Source organism: Vulpes vulpes, chromosome 15, assembly GCF_048418805.1.
Source record: "Vulpes vulpes isolate BD-2025 chromosome 15, VulVul3, whole genome shotgun sequence".
Lineage (NCBI taxonomy): Eukaryota > Metazoa > Chordata > Mammalia > Carnivora > Canidae > Vulpes > Vulpes vulpes.
The window spans coordinates 13,304,854-13,322,740 of NC_132794.1; the positions used below are offsets into that span (position 1 = coordinate 13,304,854).

The window sequence follows — 17,887 nt, forward strand, 5'->3', positions numbered from 1 at the left end:
GATTTTATTTATTTGAGATAGAGAAAGAGAGAGAGCATCAGGGGAGGGACAGAGGGAGAAGCAGACTCCCCACTGAGTAGAGAACCTTACAGGGGTCTTGATCCCAGGACCCTGAGATCATGACCTGAGCCAATGGCAGATGCTTAACTAACTGAGCCACCCAGGCACCCCTGAACTCTTTTGTTCTTTTTTTTTCTTTTGTTCTTAAGATAGCTTGTGCAAGTTGGTAAAGCCTCTAGCTCCCTTGTCAGATTAATATTTTCAGTTGCATGGAATAAAATATATAGGATTGCCGATAGCTTAATTATTTGGAAATCATTATCAAAAGCATTCTTAAAGTTATAGATAATATATGTGCTTCTTTCTGGGCTCAGTAAATAATAAGACCTAGCACTAGATCTGAAAAGTACCAGGGTTTCGAAGTAGTGACAAGCATGAATAATACTTTGAAGTAGTAGTGGCAACTAGAATGTGTTTGGAAAATAACTATTTTTTACTTGTGACAAGGTCACAGCCACTGCTAAGACTGCTGTATTTGTTGCCTACATTTATTTAGGATCGAAGGAAATGCTAAAGTTTCAGTTACAGGTTAGTGACTATAAAGAAGTCTAAGTTCACGGACCCTTTGAATTCCACCCAGGGGTCCCTGGTTTCCAATCCCTGGTATAGGCCATTAAACTGCTACTGATGTCATTCCAAGGCAGGGGGTGTCTGAACACAGCATTCTTGGAAGCTTTTTGAGGGTTTGCAGATTTCAGAGTATTGACCCATGCTGAGCAGGCATCAGACTGTACATGGTTAATTAGTTCCCATAGCCCACCTCCATTTGATATTTGACAGACCAGGGAAGCTCATGGATGTATGAAGATGTTCAGATGTACAAAGATGTTTCCCGAAAAATAACTCATTAATAGATGACTGTCCCATTATGTTTTATTCTCTGACATCGTTATACCCGATGTTCTTTAGTCATAAAGTCAATAGTTATTAGCAAAAGTGTGTACTAGATTTTAAGGATTTGAGGGATCTAGTGTGTTTATTTTGGTGGCTTAAGAGGGTCCTCTTGCTCATGAATGGCCATGAATAGTCAGTCATCTGCTCATCTGCTTTGCTGGTTACCTTTTAATACATAAGTGGTACCAGTTTGGTGACTTTTTCATACTTAATTTTAGGCCCAGTTGATAGAATGGTAATAAATAGGGAATCACCAGCTTTTCAAAACCCATATTAAATGTGTTTTTCTTAAAGTGACAGGTGGGAATAAAGAGTTTGCAGAAACACTGGTAAATCGATTTCTTTGTCCAGCACATATGTATTTGGCACTTATGTGTGCCCAGCACCACTGCAGCTGTTCTAGGCACCAGGGTACATAACCAAAAATCCCTATTCCATGGGATCCCTGGGTGGCACAGCGGTTTGGCGCCTGCCTTTGGCCCAGGGCGCGATCCTGGAGACGCGAGATCGAATCCCACGTCGGGCTCCCGGTGCATGGAGCCTGCTTCTCCCTCTGCCTGTGTCTCTGCCTCTCTCTCTCTGTGACTATCATAAATAAGTTAATTAATTAAAAAAAATCCCTATTCCTAGGGCCACCTGTCTGGCTCAGCCCATAAAGCATGTGACTCTTGATCTTGGGGTGATGAGTTCAAGTCCCACGTTGGGCATAGAGCCTACTTAAAAAAAAAGATGGAAAAATCTCTGCTCCTTGTGGAAACTATATTCCAGTTTGTGGAGACAGATATAAAAATATGTAAATTTTTTGCATAAAGACATGTAAATGTGCAATGTTTAGGAGGATGTGAAGAGCTTGGAAAGAAAAGGTTAGGTCAAGGGGAGAGAGAGATGGGGCATCCAGAAGCAGAGAGTACCGCACCTTTAGCCGTGTTTGGGTTGATGTTTGAACAGGAAGTGAGGTGACAAAATGAGTCATAGAGATATTTTGGAGGGAAGTGTTCTAGGCTGAAGGAACAAAGCTGGGTAAGGCCCTGGGGGGGTGAGGAGGGGTGGCAGGAGTGGAGGTGGTTTACTTGTGTGTGAGGAGGGTCAGTGGGTAGGGCAAGGGAGGGGGCTGGCGAGAGGGTGAGAGAGGATGCAGGAAGGGAGGTGAAGGGGACCAGGAATGGGCCATGCAGGTCCTACGTGAGAGAGGAAACCCAGGGGAGAAAGGACATTAGTGGACTTCTGTCTTAGTAGGCTCACTGTGGCTGATGTGTGGCCAGTGGACCAGAGGGCATAAGAAAAGTCGCTGAGAGCAGGCAGGGAGCTAGTGAGCTCTAGCTGGGGCAGTGGCTGATGCTGGCTTGGACCAGGGCACGCAAAGGAGATGTTGTAAGAAATTATCGTGATTTCATGATAACTCGAATACCTGGTGCTCAAGTGTTTTCCTAAATCTGATGATCTTTTGATCTGGTGTTTGAAAAGAGACAAGGCAGGAATCCCTGGGTGGCTCAGTGGTTTAGCGCCTGCCTTTGGCCCAGGTCGTTATCCTGGAGTCCCGGGATCGAGTCCCACATCAGGCTCCCTGCATGGAGCCTGCTTCTCCCTCTGCCTGTGTCTCTGCCTCTCTCTCTCCTCTGTGTCTTTCATGAATAAATAAATAAAATCTTAAAAAAAAAAAAAAAGAAAAGAAAAGAGGGAAAGCCTGTGACATCATTGCTTTAATGAAATAAGGGGAATGCGTATGATATTTCGCTGTTAAACAAGTTCGTCTCAAAGTACGAAATTTCAGCTTTTCCAATTTCAGACATTGAGTGTAATTGCGTTGAAAATATATCTTCAAGGACAGACCCTTCTTGAGGTTTTTTATGTATTTTATTAGTGCTCTTCACTAAACAATGATATTCGTCTACTATCCTAAGAAAGGACTGTGGCCAAGGGGCTTATACCTAGATTTACACTAAGTTATTGTCTGAGTCTGGTAAAAGACACAGCAGCTTTCACACCAATCCAAAGACAAGTAGGAGGCAATATTATGAAAGAATAGAAAGATTATTCACAAAGCTATATTCCCACTGGATCCGTCGAAAACCATTTGGAACTTTGCAGAGATGATTGGAACACACGGTGGTAGACTGCCACCTAGGGTAGGAGTTTGGCTCTCGAGGAAATTTTTGAAAAGTTAAAAACTGGGGGATCCCTGGGTGGCTCAGTGGTTTAGCGCCGCCTTCAGCCCAAGGTATGATCCTGGAGTCCCGGGATCAAGTCCCATTCGGGCTCCCTGCATGCAGCCTGCTTCTCCTTCTGGCTGTGTCTCTGCCTCTCTCTCTCTCTCTGTGTCTCTCATGAATAAATAAATTAAAAAAAAAAAAGTTAAAAACTAAGGCCTGAAGTAAGTTGAACCCAGTCCAGAGCATTTTATTGAGCATCCCATGGCACTCGAAAATATGGCATGAAACTTTCCTGTATTTGGTATTTATCACTTCAGCAATTGTATTTTCTGGACTAAAGATCAGGTTTCTTATTGATTTCTTCTGAGTGTAGAATGTATTTGTGAGAACAGTTTTCCTGAAGTATATAAAAAAAGGGGGGGCACCTGGGTGGCTCAGTGGTTGAGCATCTGCCTTGGGCTCAGGGCATGACCCTGGGGTCCTGGGGTCGAGTCCCACATCGGGCTTCCGACAGGGAGCCTGCTTCTCTCTCTGCCTGTGTCTCTGCCTCTCTCTCTCTCTCTCTCTCTCTCTCTCTGTGTGTGCCTCATGAATAAATAAATAAAATCTTTAAAAAAAACCCACATTAAATGATGGTCACTAACACATTGCATTTGTCAGAGGCTGCGTTAAGTTAGGGTGTTCTCGAGGACCCAGGGTGTGTGGTCAGTGTTCCAGGCCTCTGCTCCCTGGCTTTCTATTACAGCAGCCTCCGGGCTCTTGAGTCCCAAGCATTGGGGTCCCCTCTCCCACCTGTCAACTGCCATAAGTGAAAAGAAGGAAACCACGGTTCTTTTCTACTTGCTTGAACTACGTTATTTCCTGAGGAATGACCTTGTGGTGAGAGATGGGAGCAAATTTAGATAACCACCGAGACTTCCCTTGTGTGCTAAAGGACAGCCTTCTCTTACTAATGTTGGCACAGATAGATTTTCATTTCAAAGTCAAATGATACTTTTTAAGTTCCATATGAGCTTTGACACATCTCTTTGTTTTGGAATGTTTATCAAATTTTTGGAAATAGCTTTTGACTTGCTTACCTAAGAAGTAAGGTTTGGTACCTCCAAGTGAAAATGAAGGATATTAAATTGAAATACGTTTTCTGGTGTGTGAACTCTAGCTTTCTGTTATCTTTTTCCTCCCAGGCTTTCTTGGGTTTCTAGAGAACTGATTAATTCATGTGCTTTAGTTTTCTAGCTAATTTGGTATAATCCCGTGGCTAAAAGAGAATATCTTGCATTTATATAATTTTCTGTCAATTTCAATGCTCTAATTTGTGGCCACTTATTCGTTGTTTTTTTTTTTTTTTAAGATTTTATTTATTTATTCATGAGAGACACAGAGAGAGGCAGAGACACAGGCAGAGGGAGAAGCAGGCTCCTTGAGGGGAACCCGATGCAGGACTCGATCCCAGGACCGGAACCAAAGGCAGACACTCAACCACTGAGCCACTCAGGCATTCCTGTCACCACCTACTTGTGTTACTATGAACCTTTTGGGCAGAAATGGTTTGTGAGCAGAAGAGAATGGAAGCACAGAGATTTCTCCTCTTCCTAGGAATTTCTTGTCAAGATCTTTATAGCCTCTTCCTGATTTTAATAATTTTTTTCCTCAGTTCTGGAGAGTTCTTTTAGGCAGGGAGGGGCAGAAGGAGAGGAAGAGGGAAAATCTTATGCAGACTTCACATCTAGCACGGAGTTGAACAGGCGTTGGGGGACCTTGATCTCACGACCCTGATGTCATGACCTGAGCTGAAATCGAGAGTCAGATGTTTAACCTACTGAGCCACCCAGGCTGCCCGAGGACTGGAGATTTTTGATTCCTGGAGATTTTTTTATTTAGCAAATTGTGAAAAAAAGGATTTACAAGATGATGTCTATTCCTAATAAGTTATTTATAATGCCTTCCTAATCAGACTCCTCTTTGTCACTTTTCAGCTGTACAAAGAAATTGAAATTTGTCCAAAAGTCACTCAGAACATCCAGATTGAGAAGTCAGATACGGCCAGTGATAATTATGGTACGTTTATTTTCCTTTGATCTTTGGTGTTTTTCAAGATAAAGCGATTCCTGTGTAAACATGCACTTATTTACAATTTAGTAAAATTCTTTTGGGGCCTATTTAAAACCGATAGCACATCTGGCTTCTGTGTGGGGCAGAGCAGCCAATCTCGGGGGAAAAAAGAGATATTTACTGTGGGTATGATGGAGACTTCAGCCTGAATGTCATAACCTTAATCATCGGGGTCCAACTGCCATAAAAAGGAAATGCCTGTATCGGGAATAGATCGTGTCACACCTCTCTCCCTTAAGTATCCTCATTATTCCCCCTTCCCCCTCAAATAATGTTAAAAAAAAAAACAACTCTTTTTGGCAGTGAGTTGGGGGGCCCCAAGACCACCCCTAGATTTGTGGATTCAGTAAGAGGACTCGGCGAATAGTCCTACTCATGACCATGGATGGCTTAGCACAGGGAAACTGTACAGAGTGGCCTAATAAAGGGGGAAGGCACATGGGGTGCAGTCTGAGAAAACAGGCACAGGCTTCCAAGTGTCCTCCCCCAGTCACACGGGGCGTCCTTATTCCTCAGAACCCAGCAACGAGCTGATAATGCGCGGGAGCTGTTGTCTCGTGGGGAAGTTTGTCCGCACCCAGTCCCATAGACCCCCTCGGCCTAGCATGTTCCAAAGTTTCAGACTCCCAGGGGCAAAGCAGGTGTTGAGCACAAACCATGTTATTTGTACAAATTCAAGGCCCAGAGAGCCTCGTTAGGGTTGTTGGGAACCCACCCAACATCCGAGTTCCCAGATGCCAGCCAGGGGCCAAACTTGGAAGCAGGCAGGCCTTTCAGAGGAGAGCAGTCAGGGTTGCTGTGTTGACGCTTTTCCCCTCAGTTGCCTGCATCCTGGCGTAGTTGACTATATAATCCCTTCCATATGTTTAAGCCTACTTAGCCTTACACTGTGGGATTTGAATAGCAGCGGAGTTAAAAGACGTGGGGAAATCCGTACCATGATATTAGTCACGAGTGGCAAGGTTGGCCAGGGGGGCTCAAAGCAGGGAAATGTGCTTCCTGAATTCACCAGGCATCTTCTGTGGGTTGGCCGGGACTCTCTATGTTGTCCTCACTCCCGGACACAGGCCAGCAGCAGCTGCCACCTGGGGCATTGTCCATCTCTTGGCAGAGGGGAAGAGAGACGTTGGGAAGCCAGGTGCTGGTGCCCTCACAGTGTTGTGTTAAAGCAGACCCCAGGGCCCCAGCTCCCAGCGAGGGGCAGAGAGGCGTAGCCCTGCTCTGTGCGCCAAGGAAGAGAACCTAGAAAGACAACCGAGGGAAAGACACTAGCCTATCGTCTGTGCTCATTTACAGTTTCTCTCTGAATTAAGTCACTTGGCTTTTTTAGCATGTGAACATCTTCAGATGCCTTACCGAACAGCCAGGGGAGAGCAGACTAGAAACTTTCTGCGATCGCTCCACAGGCCACCAGTCTTCATCCCCGAATGCTCCCGAGACCATTTGGCCTAATGAAGAGAGCCTAATTTTGAACCCTGGTCACTTGCATTACACCTTCCTGCTGTTTACTTCTTGACCTTAAAACCAAAGACATCATAAACCAAGAGGATGTTTTTGACGGCAAAGGAATTAATGTCTGTGAAGGGCTAATTATGCATCAGAAGTGTGACCTTGGTAATTAAAGCAGTAATTGGTAGCAGGGCTATAAATAAGGGTCTGGCTTCTCTAGAGGAAGATGCACCGTGCTTCTTATTCTTTTCTCTTTAAGCAGCAAGAAGCAAGAGAGGGCTGAATTTAAAGCTCTTGAAATGAATTTTTTTTTTTTAAGATTTATTTATTCATGAGAGAGAGGCAGAGACATAGGCAGAGGGAGAAGCAGGCTCCATGCACGGAACCCCACGCGGGACTCAATCTGGGGATCCAGGATCACGCCCTGAGCCGAAGGCAGACGCTCAGTCACTGAGCCACCCAGGTGTCCCTTGAAATGGAATTCTAAGATGGACTGGTATTTGGACCACGAAACAGAGCACAAAACTGTTTTTATATATTTTTTTATTGACTAGACTGAACCCATTTACTTTTTCACCCTGAAGCTGTTGCAGTCCGTCAGGCATCAACCCAGAAAGTCTTGTCAGCAGTGCTTCTCAAATTATCTGGTAAAGAAGAAGCAGGGTTTTTTGTTTTGTTTTGATTTTCAATCCGGTGTGGACCACCACTGCTTTTGTAAACTGCAAAAGCTTGGAGGTGTGGCAGGGTCACTCGGCTGGTTCTCAGTGCTTAGTTTCAATTTCTGTCCTTACATTACTGTCAGCAGCCAGCTGTGCCTCTTTCCTGGATTTCACTTTCTAGAGCCTGCTGCACGTGGCTGGTAACCTCAGCTCAACCATTTATTCTGAGTGGCTGGTTCATGCTGGCGTAAGGTGTTCCTACAGCGTATTGATTGAGAAGTTCAGGAGTCCCCCAATCTGAAGAGACCTGGTTGCCTCTGACCCCAGAACTACCAAGGATGCTAAATTCAGCGCATCGGTATCTAATGTTGGCACCCACAGAAGTGTGGCTTCCTGCTGTATACTGAGCTCAGTGTATATTGCTAGTAAAAGTTACTAGCATGCACCAACATACAATAGTCTGACTACAAGGGTGCCTGGGTGGCTCAGTGGTTGAGCCTCTGCCTTTGGCTCAGGTCGTGATTCCCGGGTCCTGGGATCCCAAGTCAAAGGGAGCCTGCTTCTCCCTCTACATATATATATATGTCTGTCTCTCTCTTTCTCTCATGAATAAATCAAAAATCTTTAAAAAATAAAATTATTTTTTACTTGAGTGGGGCTTCTTGAAATGTAATCTGAAAGTTACAAGTTGCTATAAGAATGAAATTCAAGATAAGAGAGTAAAATGAAGACCAGAAAGTCCTCGGGGCGTGGCTTGTGTTGTCCCCCTCTGAAGGAGTTATGGTACTGTAGTGGGCGAGGACAGTTGGTAGTTTTGCCTGTGTGTGGGTATCTATTTCCTGGTCCTGTGAACTAAATAGAAAAACACATATTCGTTATGACATGGCCTGAAAAGTCCTGATGACTCCCCGGGCACCAGTCCTGTAATTATTCATTCCATTCTGGTGTTATTTGCATATCTGTTCTTTAAAACAGTGTTTTAAAGAAAAAGACAAGAAAAAACACAAAAACTGTGTTTTTTTCTGCCTTCAGCCGTAAGTAAGTACCTATATTATGGGATTATTTTTCACCCAGACCTGAATCTATGTTAGATCTTTACAACTGTATTTATTCCCATTGCTCTTTTAGGGGTGTTTGCCGAAATCTTTTCCTTAAGGCAAAGGAGCTAGTGGTTGGGACATTCCACTGATGGATGTTTGTTTGTTTTTTAAGTAATCTCTACACCTAGAGTGAGGCTCAAACTCATGCCACTGAGATCAGAGTCAGATGCTTCACTGACTGAGCCAGCCAGGCACCCTGATCAGAAAAGGGTTTTAATGAGACTGTCTAGAAACAGGTGACCAGGGCTTGTAGCCATAGGATCAGGAGCGCCTCAGATCCCCAAACCACCTGGAAGCTCAGGGCCTTGTTCTGCCTTTTTTTTTTTTTTTTCTGAAAGGTATAGCAACCCCAAGTTCAACTAGCTAATGGGCTTTGGGCTCTGGAAGTCTGGACAGGTAATAAGAGAACCTTATGATCACACACTAGCAGAATGTGAAATCAATCCATTTCAATATAAAGTAAGTGAGTTGCTACTTAATCCCTTTTTGCAGAATTTTGTTAAATTAAACTGGTGTCTATACAGCAATACATATGACTGAACACACACTATACAGTTGTTCAGTTGTAAAATATCCCAGGACCAGGATCGGCTGAGAAAAGTCCAGAGGACCCAGGTCCAGTAAGCTAATCATTCTGTTTGTGCTGTGGAGGGGACAGCGAAAAAGATAAAGCGATGGCATTTACCAGCAAGTGAGGTCAAACAAAATAGATTTCTTCCACTTGAGCTGATGGGTAGGTGGTGTGAGGATAGACATCGTACCTGGTAATATTAATTTTTACAAGTAGTGACTTTTTTTTTTTTAGGGTCATCCAAAAATACATTTTTCTGCTTTTTAAAATAATCCAAACAAGGAAAAACCATCGCTCCAAACTGTAACCAAAAACATCAAACATACGTAGTTCACAGCAGGTACTTCCTGTTGTTTGGTAAACATTCAGAAGGTGTGAGCCCTACCATTCTGTCTTTGTGTTTTCTAGGGTTTTCACTTTCCTCTGTGGAAGAAGATGGTGTTCGAAGGCTCTATGTGAATAGTGTAAAGGAAACTGGGTTAGCTTCCAAGAAAGGTAAGTCATTGAGTGTCTTGTCTGTTTGTGCATCCCTCTTAAAATCCCCTTGGAGTTTCTCTGGTTGGTGGATGAGAACAACCAAAGAGTCCACCTGTGAAGATTTTTTGAATGCTGTCTCACTGAAAACCCTTCTAGGGAATATGGATATTATTCTCTAAATACAGGTGTGTATGAAAAGTCACATTCTTGAATTTTAAACCTGATTCTGAGCCCATTTCTTTGGGGCAAGTGGGAAATTCCATTCTAATTTGATATAATTGTCCTTCCCTATCATCTAGGATGGTGTGGGAGTCCTAGGGGTTTTCCTTTAGCAGAGCCTTTAGGAACACCCCTCTGTGCTACAGTGGCCACAGCTGCCTTTGGCTCTCACCTGAGCATGCAAAGTTCCTTCGAAGTGGATGTCATCTTGATCCCATTCCATGGAAAAATCTGTGCAGAAGTTGGGAATCTAGGGATCCAGGATCCACTCTTCTCTACCACAACCTACCTGCATCCCTCACTGGAGTCTGGGTTACTTGTGAAACCCCAACTCTTTCTACTCGGAGAGGATCTTTTTTAACCTACATTTTTTGCTTCCTGTGTTGGTTTCCTAGGGTTACAGTAACAAATTATCACAAGCTGAGTGATTAAAAACAACAGAAATTTACGCTCTTTTAGTTCAGGGAATGGAAAGTTGAGAATCAAGGTATGGGCAGGGTTGTTTCCTTCTGGAGCCTGAGGGAAGAATCTGTTCCCTGCCTCGTCCTACCGTTTGGTGGTTGCTAGTGGTCCTTGACGCTCCTTGGCTGGTGGCTGCATCCTTCCAATCTCTGCCCTGTGGTCAGTGGCCTTCTTCCCTGTGTGTCTCTGTGCCTTTACATGGCCTTCACATGGCCTTCTTAGAAGAATACTGGTCATTGGACTTAGGGTCCATCCTATTCAGAATGATTCTTATCTTCATTACATCTGTAAAGACCCTGTTTCCAGATAAGGTCACATTCTGATATTCTGGGTGGACATGAGTTTTGGAGGACACTCTTCAACCCACCATACTTACCATAAACACATCAGACAGATAGGTAGGGCTCAGAACCTGCCTTCCTTTCATTCTTCTTGCTACGGAATTTTTAGGCAGTGGCAAAATCATACCTGTCGAATGTCAAAGACCAAAACATCGGAGTCAGTTGAACTTAGATGTAATGCCTTGTGTCTGCTCTGTTAGAAGGCTGCTGAGTGGAGCGGCCAAGGAAATGGTGGAGTGCCCTACCTTGTCACCTCCTTCCGTGTCTCGGTACAGCTTAGCTCTGGGTGTTCATGACGTACAAGCTACCTTTGCAGGTTATTTCTCCCAGCCGTGGAGAAGAGCAGCCTGCACTTGACTATGCACAGAGATGGCAAGAGTGTGACAAATGGGAAATAAAGTCAAAGTCGCTGCTCTCATGGAGGAGGATTTTTCTTCTGTACTGTCCAAGGCCAAAGGCAGCCTGGAGGCGTGGAGTCTGACACTATATCGAGGTCTGGAGGCCGAAGTCTAAGCTGTGTCTCAGCTAAGAGCAGAGATAGCAGAGTTTATTCACCTTCAAACCCAAAGACCGATTGTTATCTCTGGCAGCACGATGAGTGTGCCTGTTGGCGTTGGTGTGGAGGTGGGGAAATATGCTGCCTCCACTTCAGTCACTTCCTGTTTTAGTTCTTTGTGTCCAAGAACCCTAGTGTTAGATAAAAACAAGTTGCTGTCTGCAACGCCCTTACCGCATGTAGCACTGTTCTCTCTAGATTTAAGAGTGATCTCCATTTGTCCACCTAGGTCACAAACACCATCCCAATACCCAGCTTATAGAGGACAGTGTCAAGAAAGAGATTTGGTTTTTGTTTTGTTGTTTTGTTTTGTTTTCTGATGTTAAATCTAGTCTCTATGTGCAGATTTCTGGGTAATAGAGAGGTCACTGTGGATCATAAGAACCTTTTCATGGACATCTCTAATCAGGAAACATTCTCCTCCTTTGGCTTCCATTCACTATTTTGCCTCATTCTTTATAGACAGCCTTGGATGTCCATCACGTTATAACTAAGTCTTTGGTTTGTGTTTGTTAGCCACCTTCGCCTTTTGGCTTGCCATGAGCTAATGGTTAATCCCCCTTTAATACCCACCTTCCCCTCAGTTGGATCTCACATCACCTATACTTACAGAATTGACTTTTTTTTTTTAAGGTTTTGTTTATTTATTCATGGGAGACAGAGAGAGAGGCAAGACACAGCAGAGGGAGAAGCAGGCTCCTCACAGGAAGCCTGATGTGGGACTCCATCCCTGGACCTCAGGGTCACAACCTGAGCCGAAGGTGGATGCTTAACCACTGAGCCACCCAGGCGTCCCTGTGGAAGTTCTTTAAAACAAACAAACTCAAGGCACCTGGGTGGTTCAGCTGGTTAAGCGTCCAACTCTTGATTTTGGCTCAGGTTATGATGCTGGGATCATGATATTGAACCCCACATCGATCTCTATGCTGAGTGTGGAGCCTGCTTGAGATTCTCTTTCCCCCTCTCCCTCTCCCCCCCCCCCAAAACACCTTCAATCTCATAGATGTTTAAGTCTTTTTTTTTTCCTTATATTACCTCGTCTAATATCTAAACAAAAAGGTTGTCTCCAAGAGAAGACTTAAAAAAAAAAAAAACTACTTTCACATGGGGAAATTTTATATTTTCAAACTCAAATGCTGTGATGGCAAAATCTTTTACCTAAAAATGGAGTGGTTGGCTTCCCAGAATCCCACCGCTGATACAGAGAGAAACATTCTCATTTCTCTTCCATTGCCTTCCCACTCAAAATGTTTCTTGGAGAGTTTTATGCTAGAAGATTGATGTTGAATAGTTTGGAAACCCGAGTACAGATGGCCAAGGGGTGTGACTCGGTGGAGCTGGGAAGTGAGAATGCCTTTGTGGAAACACTTTTCTGAGGCATCAGAGGTGGGATCCGTGGATACCTGAGGAGTTAAGTGGCTTCTCGTTTCTGCAGTTTATTCCTTACCTCTGCTCTTCACTCACTTGGCTTTTTCAAGTTTGCTTTTCCACACAAGTCTATAAAATAAGAGCTGGACTCTTTTTTTCTTCGTAGCTGAAACAATACTCTATTTCCTTTCACGTTCTCCTCTAACCTCTCCCTTTCTCAACCTGCTGGAATGGTCTTTTAATACCAGGTTGTAATGCCCTAGGGTCAGTCACAACCTCCCGTTCTTTTGGGTTAGGCTGGTTCAGAGCTGCTCCTTTGGGTCCCCAACGTTGGCAGCTCCACTAACATGCTTTGCAAAAGCAGTGGAACCTTCAGGCACCTTCTAAAAGACCTCCACCCCGAGGTCCTGATGCAGTTAAACAAAGGGGGGAGTGCAAAAAATGATCACATTTGCTTCTGGAGATTGTGTTTGGAGTAGAGTGATTTTCTGTGGTCGTAGCCAGAAAGAGCTCGCCGCATTCTGGTTCTATAGCTGGTCCCATAGCAGTGACCCAAGAGGTCACTGTGCCACATGTCTACACTGTAGCATGAGTGTGTACACAACATACTGATCATGGTAATGATAGCATTTCTGCCTTTCCCCCTCAAAACCAAGGGTGACAGCCAGAATTAACATTTATGAGGAGAAACTGGCAGATGCCCAGAGCATACAGATTCGAGAAGGAGTAAATGTGTTTAGTTGGTGTGGAAGACAGATAGGCACGCTGTGTCACATCGAGTCCAGAACCTTCTGAAACCGAGGCCCATGCGGTCACCTGATGATCACGGAGGAAGCTAGAGCCTGTATGCACCAGCACCGGGGCCGTGGGGCCGTGACAAGCGAGCCCCGAGTTCCCTTCACGGCGGGGCTCCTATGCTGTTGTGATCTGACTCGCCACCACCACCACCACTGCTTTTATGTGCGTGTGAAATTAAACATTTTCCACCTTGCGTTGGCAGGCCTGAAGGCGGGAGATGAGATTCTCGAGATCAATAATCGTGCTGCAGGCACCCTGAACTCATCTGTGCTCAAAGATTTCCTCTCGCAGCCTTCCCTGGGCCTCCTGGTGAGGACCTACCCTGAGCCGGAGGGAGGCTTGGAGCTGCTGGACTGCCCGCCCCACCGAGCGGACGGCCCCGTGGACCTCAGCGAGAGCCCCCTGGCCTTTCTCAGCAGCAACCCAGGTATGACTGTGACGTTGACCTTGTGGGGGTGTGGGGGTGTGGGTGTGGGTGGGGGGTTGTGTTCCACTGGACCAGGGCCAGTAGGCATAAGGCGTGTGAGGGAGATGAACTGGTTACTGAATGTGTGTGTCCCGTGCATTTCCAAGGTTCGGGACCATGTGTTCTTGTGGAGTAAGTGTTTGGTCACCAGTCAACCTGTTGCACACAGAGAGCTTCAGTGTGCTGCTGCTGCTGTTTGTCATTGTGGGGAAGGTCGATTGGGTAGAGGCCACTGTCTCTGGGCTGTGGACAGAGATAATAGAGATGGAGAAACACCAGGAACCAGTAGGGCTCCAGGTCCTACCTCCGCCTTCCCCGTCACCAACCCCCAAACCATCCAGCCCTGGCTTTCCCTTCTGCCTGAGAGAGGGCATACATTGCCCAGAGCGCAAATGCACTCAGAGCTCACATTTGGTCAGCTTCTCTTGGGCTCTCCCAAGCTTGAGTGTGAGCATGAGGCTATAGGCAGAAGCAAGCCCTGCCCCATCTGCTGTCCCCCTGCTCACAGCTTTTCTCCCTATCCTTTTGCAACCTTGCGCTCGTCCTAAAAGAAGCAACCAGAATGCTACCTTGACACCTTCCTGGGTGGGACCCAGCAGAGCTAGCTCCCTCCTCTGGGACCCTAGGACCCTGCAGAGACATCTTTCATGTGGGCCCTAGTCATATGACACTCTTCTTACTGGTGTGTCTTCTCTCTGTCCCGTGTTTTTTTCTGGGACTGGGCTTATGCCTTCTTCCTGTTGCTGCACAGCCGCCACCTTCTCATTCAGCGAGAGCCCGTGAATGAGTATACCAGTCAACAGCATTATTGTCACTTATTTCTCCATGACCTGATTCTAAAAATGGGGTTGGTTTCTTTAAAAAAAAAAAAAAAGATTTTTATTTATTTATTCATGAGAGAGGCAGAGACACAGGCAGAGGGAGAAGCAGGCTCCATTCAGGAAGCCTGATGTGGGACTCAAACCCAGGACCCCGGGATCACGCCCTGAGCTGAAGGCAGATGCTCAACTCCTGAGCCACCCAGGTGTCCCTAAATGATGGGGTTGGTTTTATTAGTAAGTTGGCGTTTAAGATTTCGTTTCTTTTTAAAACTTGAGTTAAATTTTTTTTAAAAAGTCTGGTTTCAAACTCTGAGTGTGTAGGTACTTTGAGTCTCCTTGCCCTGCCATCATTTTTCAAATTCCCTTCTGAAGTTTGGCTTGATGAGAGTAGGTCACCCCCAGACCCCTTGTGAGAGTTCGTGCTTTTGCTCAGTGGCTGTCGCAAGGATTTGGCAAGTTGGGGCTTCAGAAAATTGATGGCACTTATTGCTGTTGACTTCCTTGAATCATTATATCATTGCAGTACCCACACCCCAGTCACATTTTTAGAACATGACTCCAGTGAGCTGTGTAACCAGAGTGGAGGGAATGGAAACGATGAAGGCCATTCTTTTGTGTTGCCACAAGATGGCAGCATCAATCCCATAAAACTCAGTTCACACAGAGAGGTTTCTGTAATAAGCCTTTAAAAAAAAAAAAGATTTTTATTTATTTATTCATGAGAGAGGCAGAGACACAGGCAGAGGGAGAAGCAGGCTCCATGCAGGGAGCCCAACGTGGGACTGGATCCCAGGACTCCAGGATCACACTCTGGGCCAAAGGCAGGTGCTAAACCACTGAGCCACCCAGGGATCCCCCTGTAATAAGCCTTTGAAGGAGGCATGTTGTGTTAGCTTATTTAAAGGATTTTTATAAGATCTGGATGTACATACTATGAACAGTGTGCGCACAACTTTTTTAGAATTTTTTTTCTGTCCGAGCCCTTCCTGTGGGTTATGGATATTAAGCAGGAGTTGGTGCAAACTACAACCCGCCAGCCAAATGCAAACCACGGCCTGTTTTTATAAATAAGTTTTATCAGAACACAGCCATGCCCATCATTTGTGTCTTGTCTCTGGCTGCTTTCTCGTTGCAAGGGCAGAGCTGAGTAACCGTGACAGGGACTCATAGTCTGCAGAGCTGGAGATAGTCACTTTCTGGACCATTACAGATAGTTTCCCTATCAGAGAGTATAACTGAAATTGCTCACAATTTGCCCCTTTTAAAGATAATCACTGTTTTGGGGTGTTTGTTCTCTTAAAAAACTGCACAGGTGCGTGTGTGTATGTGTACAGTTTGTGAATTTTTTATTAAAATTGTTTTAGTTAAATATATTTGCATACAGGAATTTTAGCAATATTTGAGTATAGAATATAGAATATACGTTTATATAGTAGGCGTCCCATCTTTTTTTTTTTTTTTGATGGAGTTTTAGACTTAACAGCTGGGATCCCTGGGTGGCGTATCGGTTTGGCGCCTGCCTTTGGCCCAGGGCGCGATCCTGGAGACCCGGGATCGAATCCCACGTCGGGCTCCCAGTGCATGGAGCCTGCTTCTCCCTCTGCCTGTGTCTCTGCTTCTCTCTCTCTCTCTCTGTGACTATCATAAATAAATAAATAAAAATTAAAAAAAAAAAAAAAACTTAACAGCTGACCTTTACATGCTATATATTGCCTCTTTTAGGCCAGTCATTTTTGAAGGCTGAGTACTAAATCCACTGAACCTACAGGTGTTTGAAACACATTAAAATTTCCATTTTGGAATCATTCTTAGAAGATTCACTTATTCCTTGGAACGATACGTTGGAACTGACATTTGTTGAGTCAGGTGCTGAAGAGTCAGCCTTGTGACTGGGCCGTGACTGTGTTCGCAAACTTAAATTTTAGTGAATGTTTCTGTTTTTGCATCGGTTCACCTTTTAATATTTTGCAATGATCGAAAATCCTTCCAAACAAAGTCTTCTCGGTCCAATTCAGATCATCAGACTGGTTCAAGACAAAGCAAGAGAGTCAAGTCGTCGTGTGGGTTTTCTTATTGGGTTCCTAGGTTGTCTTCAAAAGTAGTAAGTTCCAGAAGCATTCTCAGGTGCCCTGGGCAGTGGCAGCCCAACTGGAGTGGCTGGAGGGGGAGCCCAGGCCTCAGCCTCTCTGCCTTCTGGTTGCTGCTGCTTCCTGGTCTTCATTTAACCATGAAAAGCACAAGAGGCAAGTAAACAGGATAAAATAACCTACACGATTGCTCTATAATGAGGCAGAGATAAAGCAGTGTCCACTGACTGCTTCAGTTAAAATAGCAAAGGAAATAACTAGTAAATTGGTACAATGGGGAGGCTGGATTGTAGCCTTTGTCTAAATTTAGAAGTAGCTAAAAATAAGCATCTTGAGAAGCAGGTTTGAGGTCTGATGCAGGGACCATCTTAACGGTGGTCACAGTGGGTGTTTGGCAGCCTTGACAGAGAGCTAGCAGTGTGTCAGAGACACTGGGGTCCAAAAGAGCCCCGGCCAGTGCCTGTCCATGGGAGGCCAGTGCCTGTCCATGGGAGGCTGGCCCAGCTGCTCTGCTGCTCACCCCATCCTACAAGCCCAAGTAGGCAGGCTTGGTCCAGTCCTGCCCTCAATATGGGATTACCATTCAGGGCTGGATTATTTCTGAGCCCCTTTTTCTCATGTAAAGGTTTGTTTCCTCTCTGATTGAGCATCACATCCTAGTGGCTAAGAGTGGGTTCTGGGACCAGGTTTCTTGAGACTAGGTCCCATTTCTGTGTTTATTAGATTTCTGTCTTCGAACAGGTTACAGTTCATCTCATGCCCCAGCATCCTCATGCGTAAGATAGGGATAAAACTATAGTACTATCTCATTAAGTTGTTGTGAGGATGAATTGAGTTATAAAAGTAAAGTGTTTAGGGGTACTTGGGTGGCTCAGATGATTAAGCATCTGCCTTCAGCTCAGGCCATAATCTCAGGGCCCTGGGATCGAGCCCCACATCAGGCTCCCTGCTCAGCGGGGAGGCTACTTCTTCCTCTCCCTCTACTGCCCACCCCACTTGTGCTCTCTCACTCAGTCTTTCAAATAATAAATACATAAAGTCTTTTTTAAAAAAATGAAACAAAAGAGTAATAGGTCTTAGGAAAGTACTGGATAAATGTTACATATGTGAAGCACAATCTCTTATGGGGACGTGAAGATTTTCTGACTTGTAACCAGAGGCTGCTCATTTTTTATCTCATGGGTCTCTACTCCATCTACCTCAATCTGCAACAGGTGAATTGTCTGATAACTAAATTTATGAATACCTTAAGTATTTTCCTTTCTTGGGTAGAAAGAAATGAATTCTGTAATCTAGA

At 44.9% G+C, this 17,887-nt stretch overlaps 1 protein-coding gene across 13 annotated transcripts in view; it reads left to right on the forward strand.

Annotated features, from left to right (window-relative positions):
- TIAM1 (TIAM Rac1 associated GEF 1) overlaps positions 1 to 17,887 on the forward strand; it is a 474,570-nt gene that overhangs the window by 402,676 nt on the left and 54,007 nt on the right. For all 13 annotated transcript variants that reach the window (XM_072740856.1, XM_072740854.1, XM_072740857.1 and 10 more), the window contains 3 exons: positions 5,081 to 5,162; positions 9,404 to 9,490; positions 13,419 to 13,643. In XM_072740856.1, coding sequence (XP_072596957.1) covers positions 5,081 to 5,162; positions 9,404 to 9,490; positions 13,419 to 13,643 — 394 coding nt within the window. The remainder of the gene's footprint in view (positions 1 to 5,080; positions 5,163 to 9,403; positions 9,491 to 13,418; positions 13,644 to 17,887) is intronic.